Source organism: Neopelma chrysocephalum, unplaced genomic scaffold (genome assembly GCF_003984885.1).
Source record: "Neopelma chrysocephalum unplaced genomic scaffold, ASM398488v2 Primary Assembly neopelma1_61b, whole genome shotgun sequence".
Lineage (NCBI taxonomy): Eukaryota > Metazoa > Chordata > Aves > Passeriformes > Pipridae > Neopelma > Neopelma chrysocephalum.
In genome coordinates, this window is record NW_020897717.1 from 12991423 (window position 1) to 13010455 (window position 19033).

At 44.4% G+C, this 19033-nt stretch overlaps 1 protein-coding gene across 1 annotated transcript; it reads left to right on the top strand.

Moving 5' to 3' along the window:
- The first annotated feature begins 10538 nt into the window (after positions 1-10538).
- On the top strand, positions 10539-18867 carry LOC113966781 (mitochondrial amidoxime reducing component 2-like). Its single transcript, XM_027681788.1, has 7 exons — positions 10539-10801; positions 10945-11118; positions 14525-14687; positions 16316-16456; positions 17497-17558; positions 17647-17718; positions 18237-18867. The coding sequence occupies exons 1-7, from the start codon at positions 10554-10556 to the stop codon at positions 18364-18366; spliced, it is 990 nt and encodes a 329-aa protein (XP_027537589.1). The 5' UTR covers positions 10539-10553; the 3' UTR covers positions 18367-18867.
- Positions 18868-19033: the final 166 nt, after the last annotated feature.

Genomic DNA, 19033 nt, shown 5'->3' on the forward strand with positions numbered 1-19033 from the left:
TTGTAATCGAGGAGTTGATTTCACTGGAAACTGCTTGCTTTGCCTTCTCTGAACGAAGGGGTTTGTATGTCTTATCAAACCACACTGTATTTGTTTTAAATGTAGCAAATGAATCAAAGGTGGGGGGGTTTTTTTATCCTCTTTTCTTACTGGTCTGTAAATAAAAGTAATGAAATCCATGTCGTGTTTTTACCTACACACACAAGTAATGCACAGAGGAGGAGTCTCTCAGCAGTGGCTCAGCCAGTGAGGGGAAGCTGCAGTGTAAACTTCCCCACGTTGTTTTGCCCGTGGCCTCAGTGCCCTTCCAGAAGGACACGGCTGCCCAGACTGCATGGACGTGCTCAGGAAAGGCAAGGTGTGGAGATGGGGCTGCTGAGAATCTCCGGTTGCATGAGTTGGGGTAGGAATAGCCACAATGGGATTTCACTCATAGATTTTATGCCTCTAGTTGTTCATCTTGAACTTCTTTGTGGGGACAGACCCATTCCTCTGATTTGCCCCACCAGCAGGCCAGAGGGTTGTCGATACCAGCTGTCTCTTCTGCAGTAATAACAGGGCTGTCCTACCACCCACATGCCACACCAGCCTGAGGAGCGTGGTATTAACTTCAGATTTTGTTACACTACTCTATCTTTTATAGTGCTTTTACAGAATGAATCATTAGACCTTTTTGTTTAAATTACTGAAGCCATGCAGGAGGGATTTGTGTCTCCATTTTTCTGTGTGAAGTGAGTGTCCATCTATTTCTCTGACTAGAAAGGCTGCTCACTCATTGCAACATGCAGGGTCCAGCCCGTTCAGTGTAGGGACTTTCCACTAAGGTAAACATGAACTTTAGCTCCTGAACTGCCAGCACACTGACTTTTGCCTGCTGACGTATGGTCTCTTCTCAGCTGGTGCAACTTTAAGAGAATAGCCTGCTTGCTATCCATGCAGGACCCAAATGACACATACGTGTGTGAGCCTGAGAAAAGCAAAGCCTGATGCATATTGGTGGGTCAGCTTCAGCTGAGTGGTGTTTCTAAAACAGACCAAAAACAAAGAAAGAGGAGGGAGAAAGAAAAAGTAAGCAAGTAACCTGTGCTGTTGCTGTAAAATAGCCGGTGATTCATTCTCCTTCCTCAAAATGAACTGATGGTTCTCACTGAGGCTACCAATTAGTGCTGCTTATCAGTTCTCTTTGAGCAGTGATTCACTCTTCAGCTGGTGGAGTGAATTTGTGAGGCCAAGCCTTTGCTACTCTCCTCAATAGCCCAGTTCACACAGCAGCATCCAGAAAATCTGAATCTGAAGGGTGAGGTTCATTTTTCAGCAAGGTAGATGGCAGAGTTCCCGTCAGTCATGGCAGCATCCCTGCTGGGCCAGATCTGGCTTAGCGCTGATGCAAACAGGTGGGACAGCACAGATCCTGCAGCGCTGTTGCTAAATGTTGTCTCAGTGATACAGGAGATGAGGAAATATTCCCTGACTAACTCATAATTGAGTGGCAGGTCAGCCCACTCAACCAACAAGAAATGGCAACCTCCATCTGAAACAGAGCTGTTGTGCTGGAAGTCTGCGAGTGACTCGGAGGAGGTTGGGCTCCCCAGGCAACCCTGAGAGTGTGCCAAGCTGGGAGAGCAGTCCAGGATTGACTTGGCTTCTGCACAAGCATTTTGTGCTCTTAGCAAGGCTGTCCTTAGAGGAGCCACCCCAGCAGGCAGAGCTTTCAACACAGAGGTGCACACAGGCTCTTTTATTAAAATAGGCTTGTCTGCAGCTTATCTCCTAGTGACTTTGAGGAACAAAACAGACACTTGACTTGCTCAGAAAGGTGAGATGTGGTGGATACTACGGTACAGTGCGTACGGGGGAAGATTTGATTTGACATTTGAGCTAGACGAAATATGTTCCTCCCTCAGGCACTTGCTTCACTTGGCAGGTTTTTGTCACCAGTGGTGTGCTACTGTACTATCTGATTCCCTTCAGATTTCTACACACCTTTCACTATGCTTTATAAAAAATGGCAGGATAAATAAGTTTGGGAAGGTAAATACATGCAAGAGTGGCAAGAAGTAGATAGTCAAGCTAGGAATGAACTCCATAACCTGACAGCCTGGCAAGTCACTTTTAATCTAAATCCCTGACTATTCCTAATGACTGCTCAATGAGTCACAGAGCAGAATAAGGCATATTTTGGCTGTTTTTGCCAGAGTGTTTGAATACTACTCTGGCTTACCGTAGGCTCTGAGGAAATGGCAAAGGACTCATAGCTATTGTTCCTTTGTCCTGCAACATTAGCAGCAAGGAAATACTCTAGCACAGCTTGCTTTTGAAGTGCAGTGACTGAGGAGAGCTGTACCACACCATGGCATACCAGATTCACTTCAGGGATGAATGACCTTTCTGACCTCTGGCTGTCTGTAAGACTGGGACAGGGGCAGGTTTTGTGTTGGGGTGCTGTAAAACCAGTTGTCTCCTTTTCTGTATCCTGAGTCCCTTGTTAGTTGGACACTGGCCTCTTCTGAGACAAAACTGGTCCTAAAATGTGTATGAAGTTGCTGCAGTTACCTGTACAGTGTGCTTTGGAAATCCTTATTTCTTCAAGGAGCAGTAGAGAGTCTTAAGAGCTTGGAGAAGAATGGAGATAATTAAATTAAAAAGAAGTAAAGGAATAAAATCCTTGCCTTCCTTCTCCTTGTAGGAAGCAGCATGAGGCTGCCAGGCTTTTTCTGGGGTGAAGTCTAGTCTGAGCTCAGAGAGGGTGGTGCACCTTCCTGAATCCTGCATCGCATATGAGGACAGGGGCAGGGCTTTTGACTTGCTCAGTTGGAGGAGGAAAGACTTATGAGAGCCTTGACAGCAGCTTTTCAACACCTAAGAAAGGGTTGCCAACAAGATGGATCCAGGCTCTTTACTGCGGTCTGCAGCCAGATAGCAAGAGGCCACAATCATGAATTCAAACTGGGAAGTTTCCAGCCAGGGACACTAATATGATCAACAAGCATTGAAAGGAGAGGTTTCTTCAGGAGGCTGGGAAGTGTCTGTCCATGGAGGGTCTCAAGGCATGACTGTTCAAAGTGGAGGACAACCCAGTGTGAATGCAGTGTTGACTCTGCTGTGAGCAGAGGCTGGAGGAGAAACCTCTTGGGATCATTCCAGTCTGGATGAGGCTGTGAGTGGAATCCTGCCATGGTAAGCAGAAAGCTTATAAATTTACCTACTGTATGGAAATGTAAAAGACTGATATCCTCACCCTTGCTAGGAGCACTGACGCTAAGAATAAAGCTTTGCTTCTGGTAACAAGGAGCGACTGGCGAAGGTGGCAGCGCAGGCTGCCCGAGGAGCTGTTTGGCTCTCACCAAAGTTTCCACTTCACTGCACTACGCCTCCTGTAAGGCAATTGTCCTTTACTGCCATCTCCTGGGAGAGAAACAGATTTCCAGCCTTGTCTGCCTGCCTCGCTGTTCTGCCTCATCTGCAGGGATTTCCTGCCTTCCCCTAGGCTGGCCTCCCGGTTTGTCCAGATCCATCCTCAGGATGTTGGGTCCCAGAAGTGTAACGTGCGCCTCTGTATACCAGCGTTTCCTAGCCAGTGGAATCCTGAGCCTCCTGTGTGCGAGTGTTTCAAATGTGTAGCCAAAAGAACATTGTTCTTGTGTGGGTTTTTTTGGTTGCTTGGTTGTTTTTTTTCCTGTAACACCTCAAAACGCATTACACTTCGCCCTGAAGTTCTTGCTGTGCCTTAAAAAAACATCATTAAGGATGCTTCACTGGAGGTGAGGGGATGAGCCACAGCCACTTCTTGTTTCTGAATCTCATCTTCTGCTGGAAAGATGACAGCTGCCTATGATGGGATGGGTGATTTTGAACGGAGGGCAGCAGACTGGAATGCCACCCACCCCCAGGAGTTGCCTTGGATTCCAGCTCCAGCAGGCCATGTATACTTGCCTCCTCATGCTTTCTGTTTCTACTCATTCTTCTGTTTCTGCTCCCATAAAAGAATCTTTGCTCCTTCCTTTCCCTGGACACTAAACTAGCATCAGATTGTTTTTTCAGCTGTGCCTGAATTAGGGAGGAGACTTTCCTGTCCTTGGTGAATCCCATCCGTCCCTGTGATGGCTGCTAAACCACAGCTGCAGAAGTATGTTAGTCCTTGTGCTGCAGAACAAATGCCCTGCTCCCCGCTAAAGCCTCTCCTTTGGTCCTTACCTGCTCTCCCAGATGACATGCAGCTCTACCCTGACTATTCAGACCCCTAAAGCTGCCTGATGGATACTTTATTCACCTGGACGATAGCATTTACAGAACATGGGGAGAACCTGAAATGTCATTAGCCTGTGCTAGTTAATACCGGGCCAAACATTTGCCTGGAACAACCACTTCTGTATTGTCCTGGTGCATTCAGGCAGACTGAAGTTTAGCATTTGACTGGAAGAAAAAGATGAATGTTCAATTCATCTTCCTATTGGCTGGACAGTGACTAAAGTAGCCTATCAACCTGTTTGGGTTTTAGGTATATATGATTCTCTGTATAGGAAAAACCTCACCATAAAGAAAGATCCTTTTATCTCACTGCTCTGGCTCCATTAAATGGCATTTATCATTAATGACTCTATTTATAACTCTATCATCACCAATTACTCGCCTGAGGTTTTTTCCATACATGAATTTCACTGAGCTCATTTCTAGTGCACGACTCACTGAACTCTGATTTCCTTCAAGATTTTAAGAGGAAACAGCAATGCTTTTATCCTCCTCTCCTCTTTGTGAAGGAATCTTTTGAATTTATTGGTTTTTATAGCTTTGGAAAAAGGATATAATTTGTCTGTGTGTGGGTGTAATCTGACTTTTATCATATCTTGTTGAAATCATCCTATGATCGCATACTTGGCATGTCATCCCCTCAAACCTGCCTTTTGCTGAATTATCAGAGTCACTGAAAAAATAACTGCCATATCCGTGCACAGGCATTCAATTCCTTCACTGAGACAAGTCCAGCCTACATTTAGCTCCATCCTAACACTCTGTCACCTAATTGAGGCCAGCATTTTGCTGTCTTTGTCACTGGGGATTTTTCCATAATGTCCATCCAAACCTGCCCTTCAGTGCAGCACATTATGCCTTTCCAAAGTACGGCTTTGTGCACAGGCAGAAAGGGACTTGGGGGTGCTGATCGACAGGAGGTTGAACATGAGCCAGCAGTGTGCTCAGGTAGCCAAGAAGGCCAATGGCATCCTGGCCTGCATCAGGAACAGTGTGGCCAGCAGGAGCAGGGAAGTGATCCTTCCCCTGTACTCTGCATTGGTGAGGCCACACCTTGAGTATTGTGGTTTTTTTCAGGCATTGCAACAACCTACCCAGAGAGGTGGTGGATTCACCATCCCTGGAGGTTTTTAAAAAGAGATTGGACATGGCCCTTAGTGCCATGATATAGTAATTGGAGTTGGATCAGGGGTTGGACTTGATGATCTTAGAGGTCTCTTCCAACCCTACCTATTCTATGATTCTATGATTCTATATTGAAAACCTAGAAGATCCCCAGTCACTTGTCTTTTTTTTAATGGAAACAAGTAAAATTCTTCAGCTCTTTCCTCCTCATTCATCTTAGACATCTGATTGAGCCACTGCTACAAGGGAGTCTAGATTTGCCTGTAGAAGAATTATCTCAAATCACCCTTCAGGCAGATATGTCATTACTTTTTCTGTAAAATTTATTCCACCTGAAAATTTGTTCTGTGCTTCTGAGTTAACACAATGCCTTTTCAAGATAGGTCATCATTGCTCACTCTCATGACTGAGAGAGCCTGGCCCCAGTTTGCTGCAAGACTGACACTGCAAATCCTTCATCTGATCAGACACCTTTCAAGGAACCTGAGGCAAGAACCTGGTGCGGGGAATTTCAGCACAACTGTCCTGAAGTTTAGTTAGAAGGAATTGAAAACACAGTCATTTCTTTTTAAGTGCAGGAATACTGTGCCTGCTCTGGCTACGACAAATACAATTCCATCACACTAGATGCTGTGTTTGGATTGCAACAAAACCAGTACCTACACTTTGTCAGAGTGGCTCAATTCACATTGCCTAACAGCAGAAGGCAATGTGGCCTGGTGGCTTCTAGGTAAGCACAGGAATGCCTGGGATGAAGGATTAAACAAACCTGCTGGTCAAGCTATTTACTGGAGGCTGTTGGAGAGGTGCCTGGTGCATGAGTGAAGAGGGCTTTTCTCAATGCCTGCAATCTGAGACCTGAAATGTTTAGCCACAACCATGCTCTCTGGAGCTATTTCTGATTTTAAATTCCTTGTATCACAGCAAGAAACAAGAGATTATACAGACGCCGCTGCCTTCTGGTATTTCTTTAAGCTCCTCACCATATTCTCCAAGAATTAGGGCTGAATGCAACAGCAGCTATTTGGGGCTGGTCTGAACAAAATCTCCTCAGACTCCAGGTCAGTCAATCTAGGAAATGAAAGTTTAAGGTCCTTCTTGGATTTAGAAATAATTTTTTCTTTTAACTAATATCCAATTGTTGGCAAAGGTGAGTTATTTCTGAATTTAGTTAACAAGTCCTTCAAACTAAAATAATCTGGTTGTGTACACCACTGTGCTGCCTCAATGCAGTCTTCAATATCCTCACAAGGGGAAGTGCAGGGGTAGGTACAGAGCTCTTCTTCACTCTCGTGACTAGTGACAGGACATGAGGAAAGAGTATGAAGCTGTGTCAGGGGAGTTTTAGGTTATGCACCAGGAAAAGGTTCTTCACCCAAAGGGTGGTTGGGTACTGGAACAGGCTCCCCAGGGAAGTGGTCACAGCACCAAGCCTGACAGAGTTCAAGAAGCGTTTGGACAATGCTCTCAGGCATCAAGTGTGATTCTTGGGGTGTCCTGTGCAGGGCTAGGAGTTGGACTTGATGATCCTGATGGGTTACTTCCAACTCAGCATGTTCTATGATTCTATGGTAATGCGTAACTACGGAGGAGCTGTAGCTTCTCACAACTATACAAGTCCCTACTTCTCCCTACTTTATGCTGGTAAAATATATATACACACCAAACCTATTTTCTCTGGCACCCAGATAAAGCAAGCAAGCAGTGAATTATGAGGCCTAAAAGATACCACAAGGACACAGTGTAGCTCTGCTTTAGCTCATCTAGCTGAATCCCGAGAAAACTTTTATGAAATGTGATTGCTACAATTTATCATACTTGGCAGAGGGATATACAGACTACAGGATGAGGGGAATGCACGGAACTTTTTGTCACACACCTGTACATTTTTCAAACTATTCAAACTCTTCACGAACCAAACATACTTCTTACCATTAGTTAACTGACCAATATAGTCCATAAATGGAACTATTATAAAGAGTTTATAAACAGTCTTTTGGCCTCAGAATTGCTTCTTGTCTTAGGCATACGGGGCACGGTCTCACTCTGGTGGAGTTAGCAGTTCTTTTTCTCTCTTGCTCAGGCTCCAGGGTCTCTTGCTGAATTCCATTGTTATCTCTGAGGCTTTTTGCTGAACACCTGCTCCTACAGTGAATCACCCATTTTTTTTCCTCTTATCCCAAATTCTGTTGTTTTGATTCCTCATAGACAGAAGTTTGGAGAGCAGAATCTTTCTGCATTTTGTAATCTACACAGTGGAGAATACTGCCAGTGCTCAAGAAATCACAGGAGTTAGTGACTCACTTTTGCCTTAAGCTTATGAAAATAAGTATTAATGTTTGTCAGGAGTGGCCAATTAATTTTTTTTTCATTTATTGCATTTGATCCATCACTTTTTTTGGTTAGATTCTAAAACCAGTTTGTGGGATTTTTTTTTAATCTCTTCAGTACTTACCTTAATATGCTTTGATTCATGCTTGCAAGCACTGCTTATGAGACAGTCACTGCAGTTTTGTTGAACATTTGCTAATATATTAGGTGCCTGGTTCCCCTTACAGTATTTTTCTGCTCCTGTAGGTGCAGTTGCAGATTAAAGCTCTCTGTGTGAATTCAATTAATTTCAACAACATATAGACTCCATGTTAAATGAGAAGATTAATGGTTACAAAGAGTGTTTGAGGGCTCTCAGTCTTCTCAGCATGGTTGTCTTCCTCTCATGTCTGTGATGGAGTCACACAGGTCATCACAAGTAATTATTTTTGATTCAATGGGTCAATGATTTGAAGGTGATGGGGCAGGTCTGGTCAAACCAGACCAAGAAGTGCAGCACCTATGATTCACCTGAGCAATATGGGGGTCTCAGGGGTATGGAGGACAGAGTGTCTCACCACGGTGAGTGCTCACAGCCTGTCTGTACTGCAGTGGGATAGCATGCGATGGATTTGGGCTTGCTGGTGGGCAGATTCCACGACTGCCAGGAGCAATGGAGCAAGTGTGTGTGGAGATCAGCCCTGCTGGATATGCCCCTCGGGTCTTCCTGCATCGGTCCCATCTCAAGTGCACCAGTTCTGTCTCATTTCAGACTGTCCTTTTATGGATACAAGAGGGAACAAGAGAGGAAGGCTGTCCTGGAGAATGGAGGGGGAAATCTGCGGTGTTTGACAGAATCCCACATCCTCCTGGGGGCCCTGGCCAGCTTACAGGGACCTGTGATCTTGAGGCCAGGCAGTGTGACTGAGCAGGATAGAAAGGAAGCAACCCTCAGAAGATCCTCATGCCGCAAATGCAAGACAGGTAACTTGTCTCATTAAAAAAATAAAAAAGAAATTATCTCAGTAAAGTAGCATAAGAAGGGGTTTCAAGTGATGTGGAAGGTAAGCAGGTGGCAGACTGTCTCTGCACATGCCCCCCCTGCCCAGTCCAACAGCAGCACAAGGCTCTGCTGATCAGTAGCTAATCTCCAGAATAAACTGGGCTTGTTCCAGGAATAAATTCAAAATAAACACAAGTCTTGCTTATCCTTAATGTCATGGTCTACCTGAGATGGAGAAAGGTCTCAAAACCCATGACTGGCATTAGGGTATGATTTAAACTGCAAAGTGGTGAACAAGAGGGCAAAGGGATTGCCCTCCCTCCTCCCTTTTCCCAAAGCTAATGTTACTAGAGACCTTCAAACCAAGATCAGTCAGTAGAATGCAAATAACATGGAGCAACCACCCAAGATGGCTGGGAAATCGCTCAAGTAAAACCGAGCATCCTGATGAGGAATGTACATGTTACTCTCTTCTGTACCACAGATGGTCAGGTGGGCTGTTAGTGTCCCAGCACTGCTCCCTGCCCAGCACCCCTCACCTGAAAGAAGCAGGCAAAGACATCTACAACAAAAGCAGATTGATTTCCCTTCTCTGTGCTCAGGTAGATGTCTGATTCTTTTGTGTCTTTTCTTTTGTGTCTGATTCTTTTGGCACTTTTTGTGTCACGCTTTCATGTCCACAGTCATATCCTGGTCCTTTTAATTGAGGACTCCTCTGCGGACTCCCTTCTTGCCCATAAGGAAGATCAGGGTTTTGGAGGTCTTGCCAGTACATATGGATCTACTGTCACTGCCTTTGCTTCTGACATTCATCACTTTGTCTTCATCCACCAGCAGGTTGTCTCAAATCACTTTTTGCCAGCTACAGTGATTCCAGTTAGCAGGAATATTTTCTGATCCTGGCCTGTGATCAAGCCCACTTCTTGAGACAAGATGGCTGCGAGGAGCACTCCTGGCTTAGCTGCCCACACACCCCTGTTGTCAGAGAGACCCACAACAGCCACATCTCCAAGATTCCTGTCCGCCAAGATGCTCTTGATGTGGTATGTAAAGTAGTGCAGGATGGCTGAGCTGTCTGCATCTTTCAGAAATGCCCAACACGAAGCTTCCCCACTTTCCACCTGCTGGGGCTTTAGTCTCAGCACACTGATTTCAACTTGGGAGTTTGGTCTCCAGATCCTGGCAAGCCTGAATGGAGGAGCTGGGGTAAAACAGCAGCCAAGGCTCTTGCTTTGCCTATGAGGAGAGGCCTGTGGTGACAGCAGCGTTCTCCACTCCAGCCTGTATTTTATGTCATATTTGTCTTGCAGCTGGGTATCCCACAAAATCACTTCCCTGCGACCCTGCCAACAGGAGGGAAGCTCTTGGAGAGGGTCTCACGAGTTTAGTACCAAGCAGCTAGGGCAGTGGTGAATATATCCCAAATATATCCCAAAGCAGCAGAACGCCTCGGGACACCCCTTCCACATCAGGTGCCCACCACGTCAGGCTGCTCGTCGCACCAGTTCTTCGCCTCCATCCGTCCATCCGTTCCCCGTTTCTCCGAGTCAAACCAAACGCGCCAATTTGACGCGCTCCGTGTTTTTCCACGCAGCCCGCACTTTTCCTGTGGCACTGCTTCTAATAAAAGCCCGGGTATCAGAAGAAACGCATCCCCTGCCGGCGCTTTGCCGAGCCGGACGCTCAGCCCTTTATTTTCCGCGCTCCTTCTCCCAGCGAAGGTCGCGGCCCCGCTGCCCCCTCAGCGCGGGGCCGGTGCCAGCCCCGTCACGCCAGGAGGGGCCGGGGCGGCCGCAGGGGGCGGTGCGGGGCCGCTCCGCCCACGGCCCTTTCGGTCGCGGAGGGGCCGCGGCGAGGCCCAGTCGCCATGAGCGGCCTGCGAGGCTCCCTGGGGCCGGCCCGGCCGGGCTGGGTGTGGGGGGCGGCGGCGCTGCTGGCGCTGGGCGCCCTGCTCGGAGCCTGGCGCTGGGCCGGGCGGCGCCGCCGCCGCCGCTTGCAGCGGGTCGGGACGGTGCTGAGGCTCTTCGTGTACCCGGTGAAGTCGTGCAAGGGGGTGTCGGTGCGGCGGGCGCAGGTGACGCCCATGGGGCTGCGCAGCGGGGACATGCGGGACAGGTACGGCGGGACGGGGCGCGGGGTTCCCCGTTTGTCGGGTGCTTTCCTCGGGGCCCGGGGAGAGGCACCTGCTGCGCCGCGGGTGCTGCCGTGCCCGCCACTAACGCCGTCGGACGCGTTTCTGTCCCCCCGGCCCGCCGCAGGTTCTGGATGGTGATCACGGAGGATGGGCACATGGTCACGGCTCGCCAGGAGCCGCGGCTCGTCCTCGTTTCTGTCGGCTGTGACAACGGGCACTTGACCTTCGAGGCCCCAGACATGGAGAAGCTGTGCTTGCCTGTGAATGTCCCCAGGAAAAACTCCGTCCACAACTGCAGGTACTGAAGAAGATTTTTTTGGCCCCCTCCCCTCTCTCTAAATGCAGTCTTTCTCACATACTTTGCTTTTCAAGATTGTGTGAGGCTTTGCATTTTCTAATGCAGAAATTGAAGGGTGAAAGTTGGGTGCTTTTGCATCTTTTCTATGGGGGTGTGTCTCCCCATCTGGATAATGGAGAGAGACTTCAGACCGGGGCCTGCACTGACAAGATAAGGGGTAGTGGTGTTGAAATAAAAGAGGGTAGATTTAGATTAGATAAAAGGAAGGCATTTTTTACAGTGAGGCTAGTGAGGCACTGGAACATGTTGTCTAGAGAAAATGTGGCTGCCCCATCCCTGGCAGTGTTCAAGCCCAGGCTGGATGTGGCTCTGAGCAACCTGGTCTAGTGGGAGTTGTCCTTGCCCATGTCAGGGAGGTTGTCCTAGGTGATCTTTAAAGGTTCCTTCTAATCCAAACTGTTCTGTGATTCTGTGAAATTCTCTCCTGTGTGTTACACAGGAGGCCAGCATTGATTTGGTTTTAATCTGCTAAACACTAGTGAAAACAAATCTTAGGAAATGATGACACAGTATCAAAGACCATGCATTATACATTAGCCAAATGAACTGTGATCTTTCATCTTCATAGAATGTTATGTTTGCTCATTTGTTTTTACTTCTAGTGTTTTCACTTATGCTTGGGTAAGCAGTTGCATCTCAGAGCCTCAGTCATGCCCTTTGGTATTTCTTGATCACAGCTAAAATCTGCATCAGCATTTTTGGATGCATGCTGGCCATTCAGAGCTGGTGAGCTGGTGAGGGATTTTAGATTCCCTCACCCCTGTCTGTAGGCATTTAACTGAGGTGCCTCTTTTAAAAACTTTGTTGCCCAAGGCTCACCCTGTGGTCACAGGAAAGACAGGCATCCCTGGAGACCAAGGCATTCCCTGTAGTTGCTACCTCAAAGGAGTTTCAGGTGGATGGGTTACAAAGAGTGATTTAGCTCTGTGCTTAGAGTTTTGTTGTATGGCTCCAGGCCTAATTGTTTTATCTGTGTATTGAAATCCATGCTGGAAAATTATCAGGGGGAGCCGGAAAATCTTTTCTCTGCTACAATGTCAGCTAATATGTAAGAGTATTTAATAACTGTAAATAGTGTTAGCCCCTACAAAGATATTGGTCAGTGTTTGTCCTTTGGATAGCAGAGATGGTTAATGCACCAGCTGCTATAACTAAAACTAAAAGTGCTGGCAAGGAGCTGCATTTGCTTGCTTTTTGCATAAATCTGTTGCTGTGGAAACACTTGATCAGCAAAGCTCAGTATCTCTGTTTATACAAGGCAGGTGCAAGTAACAAATGGTAGAGAAATGGAACAGTCTTTTTAAAAAGTATGTACATTGCCTATATGTGTCAATGACGCATGCACTACAAAAACATGCAGTTTTCAAGGTGTTATTTTTCTAAACTTTGTTGTGCCATTAGAAAAGTATTTAAATAGTCTAATAGATTTCAGTAATGAAGAATTATCTTGGATTTTCCAATTTTAGAGCTTGGTGATTTGTTCTTCTGATTTTTTTTTTCTTTCTTTGCCTTAATAAACCTGCACTCTCTGCCTTTAAAACTGCTAGAATTTAAGAATCCAAATGATCAAAAGTTAAATGCATGTAAGCGGACTTTAAGAATTACGAAGTTGTCTGGCATTGTAGGTGGTGTCATAGGATGTGAAATTAGGAACACCTATAGTTGGAACATTGCCTTGTACTTCTCGGGAAGGATCCTAAGGGTTTGTGTGACTCTTGCTGTGCTTAAACAATTTGCCATTTGTCAGCTCAAGGCTGACTCTTTCCGATCCATCTGTAAGAACAAGGTTTGGGAGTAATACTGTGTTCAGAGAAATGAAGATTTGGGTTTTGCTCCCAGATTCTTCCCTTCCAGCATGTGAGTGTGAGTAGCTGTCTTGCTGCACAGTGTACTCTGCTGGCCCTGCACAGGCTTATGTGTATTCCACCCCTGGGCCAGCACGATGCCTTCACATGGGTGCTGGCTCGTGCCTCGTGGTTTGGAGCCAAGGCAGTGCAATAGTCCCCCTAGCTGCATAGGGCTCTGCAGATGCCAGTCTTGAAATCTGCTAACTCCAGTTGCAAATTTCATGTGGATAATTAAAATCCTATCTTTGGGAGAGTCAAATGCAACACTGAAGCCAGTGCATAGGCATCTTCTGTTTGTGCAAATGTTAGAGGGTTTCTGTAGCACTCTGGTTAAGAAACCTTGTGCTTTTCATTTGTGCCCAATGTCTGTAACACTTCAATTGCATGATCCATTCCTATGGGATCCCTAAACCACTGAGTGCTTAGGATAGATCTGCTTTGTGAGTGGAAAACATTAGTGTTGGAAGCTGTAAGAAAGATTGCTGTCTGGGGCAATGGCATTTAATCCCAGCCTGTGTTGCAGAGTAGATGCAGGAATCCCAGCAAATGGAGCAGGGATATTGCTGCCAGCACCCTAATGGTTCATCTCTCCCCCTGATGAGTAGAGGAGGGCTCCTAGGGGCTAACTCTGGATGAACTGTGTGAGCATGTCTGTGCTTTAAGCTGTCCAGGATATGATTCCAGAGGTATTTCTTAAAACTGCAGTGTATTTGGATCAAAACGGCTACTTGGAAGAAAGCAACAAAACTATTCATGACTGTTGTTGAAGTTTATTGAAAGGTTGAGTTGAGGTCTGCCTTTTCTTGCCAGGAAAGTGTTCCTTGTGTAAACTTGTTTGTATTCTGGTGCCATTGGCCTTTTGTGTGCCATGGACTTTGTTTCCATTATAAATTTTTAACCTCTCATAAGATACTGATTTATTTTATATGTGAAGTTTTAGCTTAGGTTTCACTCACCTCTAGCTAAATTTTAACAGCACTAAAATCTGAAGGAAAGTTTCCATCACAATTAGGGACACTTACAATTAATAACACTTGTACATGTCAGTTATGGTAACTAATAATGTCCTTTCAAACTATCGTTTATTTTCTGAAATTAATTACCTTTCAGTTGATTTCTTGGTAGAAATCTTTTGGTGTTGCAGTCACATGCAAATGCAAGAGTAGACCTGGCAAACAGGTGGGTTTGTTACTGGTCATTGATGTGACAGTCAGCTGTGGGCACCTTAAGGCTATTTCAAGGCTTAATTCACCAACTGGTATTGTCCAGCCATGTCCATGTTACTTAGCTTTCCAAAACATGGTGGCCACAAGGAGATTGAACACTGGGATTGATCCTTGTGCCAGATTTTGAAACCAACCTCCAGCTTGTTATAATTCAGGGGATTTGTTTTCTGTATATTGCTACTACTATTAAAAGATGTTGTTTGCCTTCAAATAATAAGCATCATTGAGCCTTCATCTTTCCAGCTAACTTGCTGATGTGTTGTTACTTTTCAGGGTGTTTGGACAGGATATCCAAGGCAGGGACTGTGGTGATGAAGTGGCTCAGTGGATCACCACTTTCCTGAAATCCCAGCCCTATCGACTGGTGCACTTTGAGCCCTCCATGGTGCCAAGAAAGTCAAAGAATACAATAAACCTTTTCCGAAGCACTGATGAGGTAAATAAATGTTCTTTTTCTCAGAAGTACTTCCTTTTAACCACTTCCCACCCACCCACCAAAACTTGCCTGTTCCACCATTGGTGATTGAGCCCAGTTTAGCAAGGTGTGTAATCACGTACTTGAACCATGTGAGTATTCTCATTTTCTGTGGTGAGGTGACTTGCTTAAATTTTACTTCTAAGCTGTTGACCATTTGCAGCTAAAGAGTCTGATATTTGAAGAGGAACCTTTCGTGTCTCAGTGAATAGAAAAAAAGTTACATTTTTAATGTTTCCATGGTGTAATCTGTGTTGCATCGAAAGCCTCCATTCCCTATCCCTTGTTAGTTGTGAGAGTGTACTGATACAAGTTGGTACTTCATATTTGGTTTAAAGGGATGATACTTAACCCAGGGCCTTATAGCTGTGGGCCTAGGAGATAAAATCCAAAGAAGGTTACAGAAGTTTCATCTCCTTCTGTGGGAAGAGGCTCGAAGGTGTGATATTAGAGAAATTTAATGCAGGTATGGAAAGGAGATGTGCTCGGATATCCTCATGTCATTTGAGTCACTGATGCCCTTCTTTTTGTTTGAACAACTCTCTCAAGTGAAGGTGGTTTGAACTGTCCCTGATGAGTGTAAGGTTTTTAAACAAATTAAAACTGTGAGTACCTTGTCTTACTGATGTTATTATTTGTATGGCATCAGTGTCTTGCTTGTTGTTGCACAAAGAGAAGGAGGTGTATTCAGTTACAGACTTATAGATATGCTTTTACTACGTAAGGACACTGAGATCCATACAGAAGACTAGGTTTCAGCAAAAGGGATGTGAGATTAGGAGGACTGACATTCAGGAATCCTAGCATGAAAAAAGGACAGAATTTTTCGTATAATTATTTTAGCAGTCGTCATGTGATGGTTGAAGGGCATGTACAAGGATAGGAGGAAGAATAATATAAAAGAAAGACAGGAGTGCTATACATTAAAATTCTTGCCAAAAAAATTATTTTTTTTTTCCTGTGGAAGTCCACTCTTAGGATTTTTGGGGTTTTTTTTGAATACTTTTCTTCGGCCTTGTTTGCTAATATGGCAACCCTTCCACTGTCAAGCAAATTTAGACTGACAAATGGACAGTTGTAATTGAGTATTGCTGTTCTGGATGTGGAACTCCCTCCTGGGGTTGTGATAAGGCAGATTCATTAGTTAGAAAAATCCAGTTAGTTCATTATAGTCAACTGGATCAGTTCAGCAGGTCTATAAATGTCTTGAGTATCTTTCATAACTTACCATAACATGTTTTACTGAAATGCTTGATTCTGTCTGTAACACCTGGAATAAGCATCTGGGACATGCATATGGTATTACTTTGTAAGGAGTTGTGGTAGCTTATATAATTTGGTTTAATTCTGTAGGGAGAAGTTTAATTTTACAATTTGAGCAAATGAAACTCACCGTGGTTACTGAAATAGGAAAGAGCATGTTGTTTCCCTTGTTAACCTAATTCCAGGAAAATGAAAACCTGAATGGAGCAGCCCAACAGGCTAATATGTGGCCACTGGTTCCAACACACCTGTCCTTTTGCCATTCCATAACTTTTCTCCTGTGCTTTTACAGCAACCTTAGGATTTGTTTATGTTTGTTTGTGTAGGTTGCCTATCCTGACTGCAGCCCAGTCTTGCTCCTCTCTGAAGCTTCAATGGATGATTTAAATACAAGGCTGGAAAAGAAAGCTAAGATACAGAACTTCAGGCCAAATATTCTTGTGGCAGACTGCAGTGCTTTTGAGGAGGTAAAATTACTGTCTTAAATGTCTTTTGAAGACTTGGTTATGTTTCTTTGTAGCTCAGTTTCCTTGTGTGGTGGTGCTCTGAAGATGAGGAAAGCTGCTATTCTGTGATTTTTACAACTGAATTCCAGAGAGATAAAACTTCTGCTCACATCAGTGCCCACGAAACACAGAGGGAGGAAGCAGGTCTGTGAAGTATTATTTAGCTTAGCAAAGGATAAAATAAATGTGTTTAAATGACAGGCTTGCCACTGAAAGTTCATCTTTAGATGTAAAGTAGGCAAAGCTGTGCATACTGTAATCGATCAATTAATGATACAAATTTGTAAATTGTCAGTGTCATATTTTTTAAATGGCCTTTGGCACAAGAGTAGAACTAACCCTTGCAATACTGCAGTCCATCACTGCATCTCTGACAATATTCTGGTAATTCAAAAAAACACTATTTAGGAAGGTATCAGGTGATGAAATGAACTGGTAATGGTGGCATTTACAGGTTTTTATGTCATGTTGCCATTTTTAAAAAAAATTTCCTCTGGATAGATCTGATAATTTCTCAAATCTAAAAAGTTCCTGAAGTGGGAATAGATCTCTGTCTCCCAAGAGGGATTGCAATAGGAAGCTTGTGTAGATGAGAAGCGAAAAGTTACTTCCACTGAAAATTTCCTTTCTGCAAAAATGGTGACTTGCCAGAGGCCACAGATCAGGTTATCACCCACACAATAAGAATAAACTTGATTTAGGTTCAATGCTTCAGAGAAGGGCACACTGCAGAACGAGATTCATTATTTGTATATCATTCTTTTCAGATATAATTATTAGTTGGTCCTGAATTGGGATAAATACCCTGAAATGGGATAAATGCACTGACCATAAAGTTTTCATTAAAATAATGCTGTAATATAACTGTGCATATTTTGAAGGTACAAGTAAAGGTGAGCATCTCGAATGATGCAGCTTTATGAATGATTGTGCCGCTCCTGGAAAAGTGATTGCATGTTGTGGGCGTGTCTAATCTGTGCCCAATGTTTACCTTCCCTCAGGACACCTGGGAGGATATTCTTATTGGTGATGTGGAGATGAAAGGGACCGTGTGTTGTGGCAGGTAAATGTTAGAGACCTTTAGTTTATACAGATGCAAAGAGGTTTATGATAAGAAACTGTTACTGATTTGGCACTGTGTGTCTTTGCAGGTGTATTTTAACAACTGTTAACCCAGACACTGGAGTCTTGGACAGGAAGGAGCCTTTGGACACATTGAAAAGGTTATAAAAATAGCAGTGTTTCTTAGGTTGTGGGAGAGGATTTAGGCTAGATCCCACCACGTTAGACTAGCATTTTAGAACTGATTTGAAGTGTGTGTGGGACAGAATCATGCAGTGTAAGGGTCTGTGTATATTGGCTTCCAGTCTACTTTTTGCAATTCTGTATGCTAGGAAAATTCAAGTTCTCTCTTCCTTCTTGCAAACTTTACATTTCATATCTCTTCCATCTCTGCTAGGGTGAATGCTTGGGGTAACAGGTATTTAAGAATTTTAAAGGTCTAACTTTGCTACTTTGACTTTCATTTTTACAAAACTTTTTGTATATATATTAGATAGTCAAGCTTTTTTTCCCTCCATTTGAACTGTTTGATTCTCATAACTACAATATTTATTTAGTTTTTAGTCTAGTATGGTGACCAAAACAGGGTGTCATTATTCATATCCTCTCTTTCATCATTGATATTTTGATGTTTAGGTTTTGCTACCACTCATTCTAAAGAAGGGCTTTCTCTCTGCAGTTACCGCCTTTGTGATCCATCCGAGCGACACATCTACAAAACCAGCCCTCTCTTTGGGAAATACTTTGCTGTTGACAAAACTGGAACGATTCAAGTTGGAGACCCTGTGTACAAGATGGTCTGGGAATGAAAGAGACTTTGATCAGCAGATGCTTTTTCACCTTCGTACACAAATCGTTTTCCCGTGAACACATCATCATAACCTTTTCTTATTCCTTGCAATATTTTTTGTGCCATGTCCCTTTGTAAGGAGTAGGGGGGTCTATGAGGCTATGAAATGCCAGTCATTTCAGATCATGTAATCTACTAACATTCCTGTACCAACCACATCTTTAGTTTTTCTGGAGGCTGTGAGAGAAGAAACTGATCCAAGACAGACTTCACAGCACTACTGTGAGCATCACACCTCCTAAAATTTCATGTCAACCTTAATATCGGAATCTGAAATTATGGACAAGGGTTTGCATCATGTATTAGATACATTTAGTGCCTATAAAGAACCACAAAAACAGTCATGCCAAGCACAAAGTATGTTGGTCACAGAGCTGCCTTTACAAGTGAATATGGAGTGGAAATGGCAGAACTCTGTCTTGGATTCCACCCTTCTTTGGTCCTAATCATCTTACCCATCTCTGTGTGTGTCCAGAGGTACTTTTTGCTGCGTTTCTAAGCCTGCGGTTGTTTCCTGAAGATGGCTGCTGTCCTTTGAGATTAGGGCAATAACAGAAGGAGAAGGATTGTGAGCTGACTAAATGCTACTACAGTCTAGACGTGGGAACACTGGCTAATGATGGCTG

Bases quoted from the DNA above. Each gene is read 5' to 3' on its own strand.
- LOC113966781 (XM_027681788.1), top strand. From the start codon at position 10,554: ATGAGCGGCCTGCGAGGCTCCCTGGGGCCGGCCCGGCCGGGCTGGGTG. The intron at 14,688-16,315 runs GTAAATAAATGT...TTGTTTGTGTAG, and splicing joins TTTTCCGAAGCACTGATGAG to GTTGCCTATCCTGACTGCAG. The intron at 17,719-18,236 runs GTTATAAAAATA...TTCTCTCTGCAG, and splicing joins CCTTTGGACACATTGAAAAG to TTACCGCCTTTGTGATCCAT.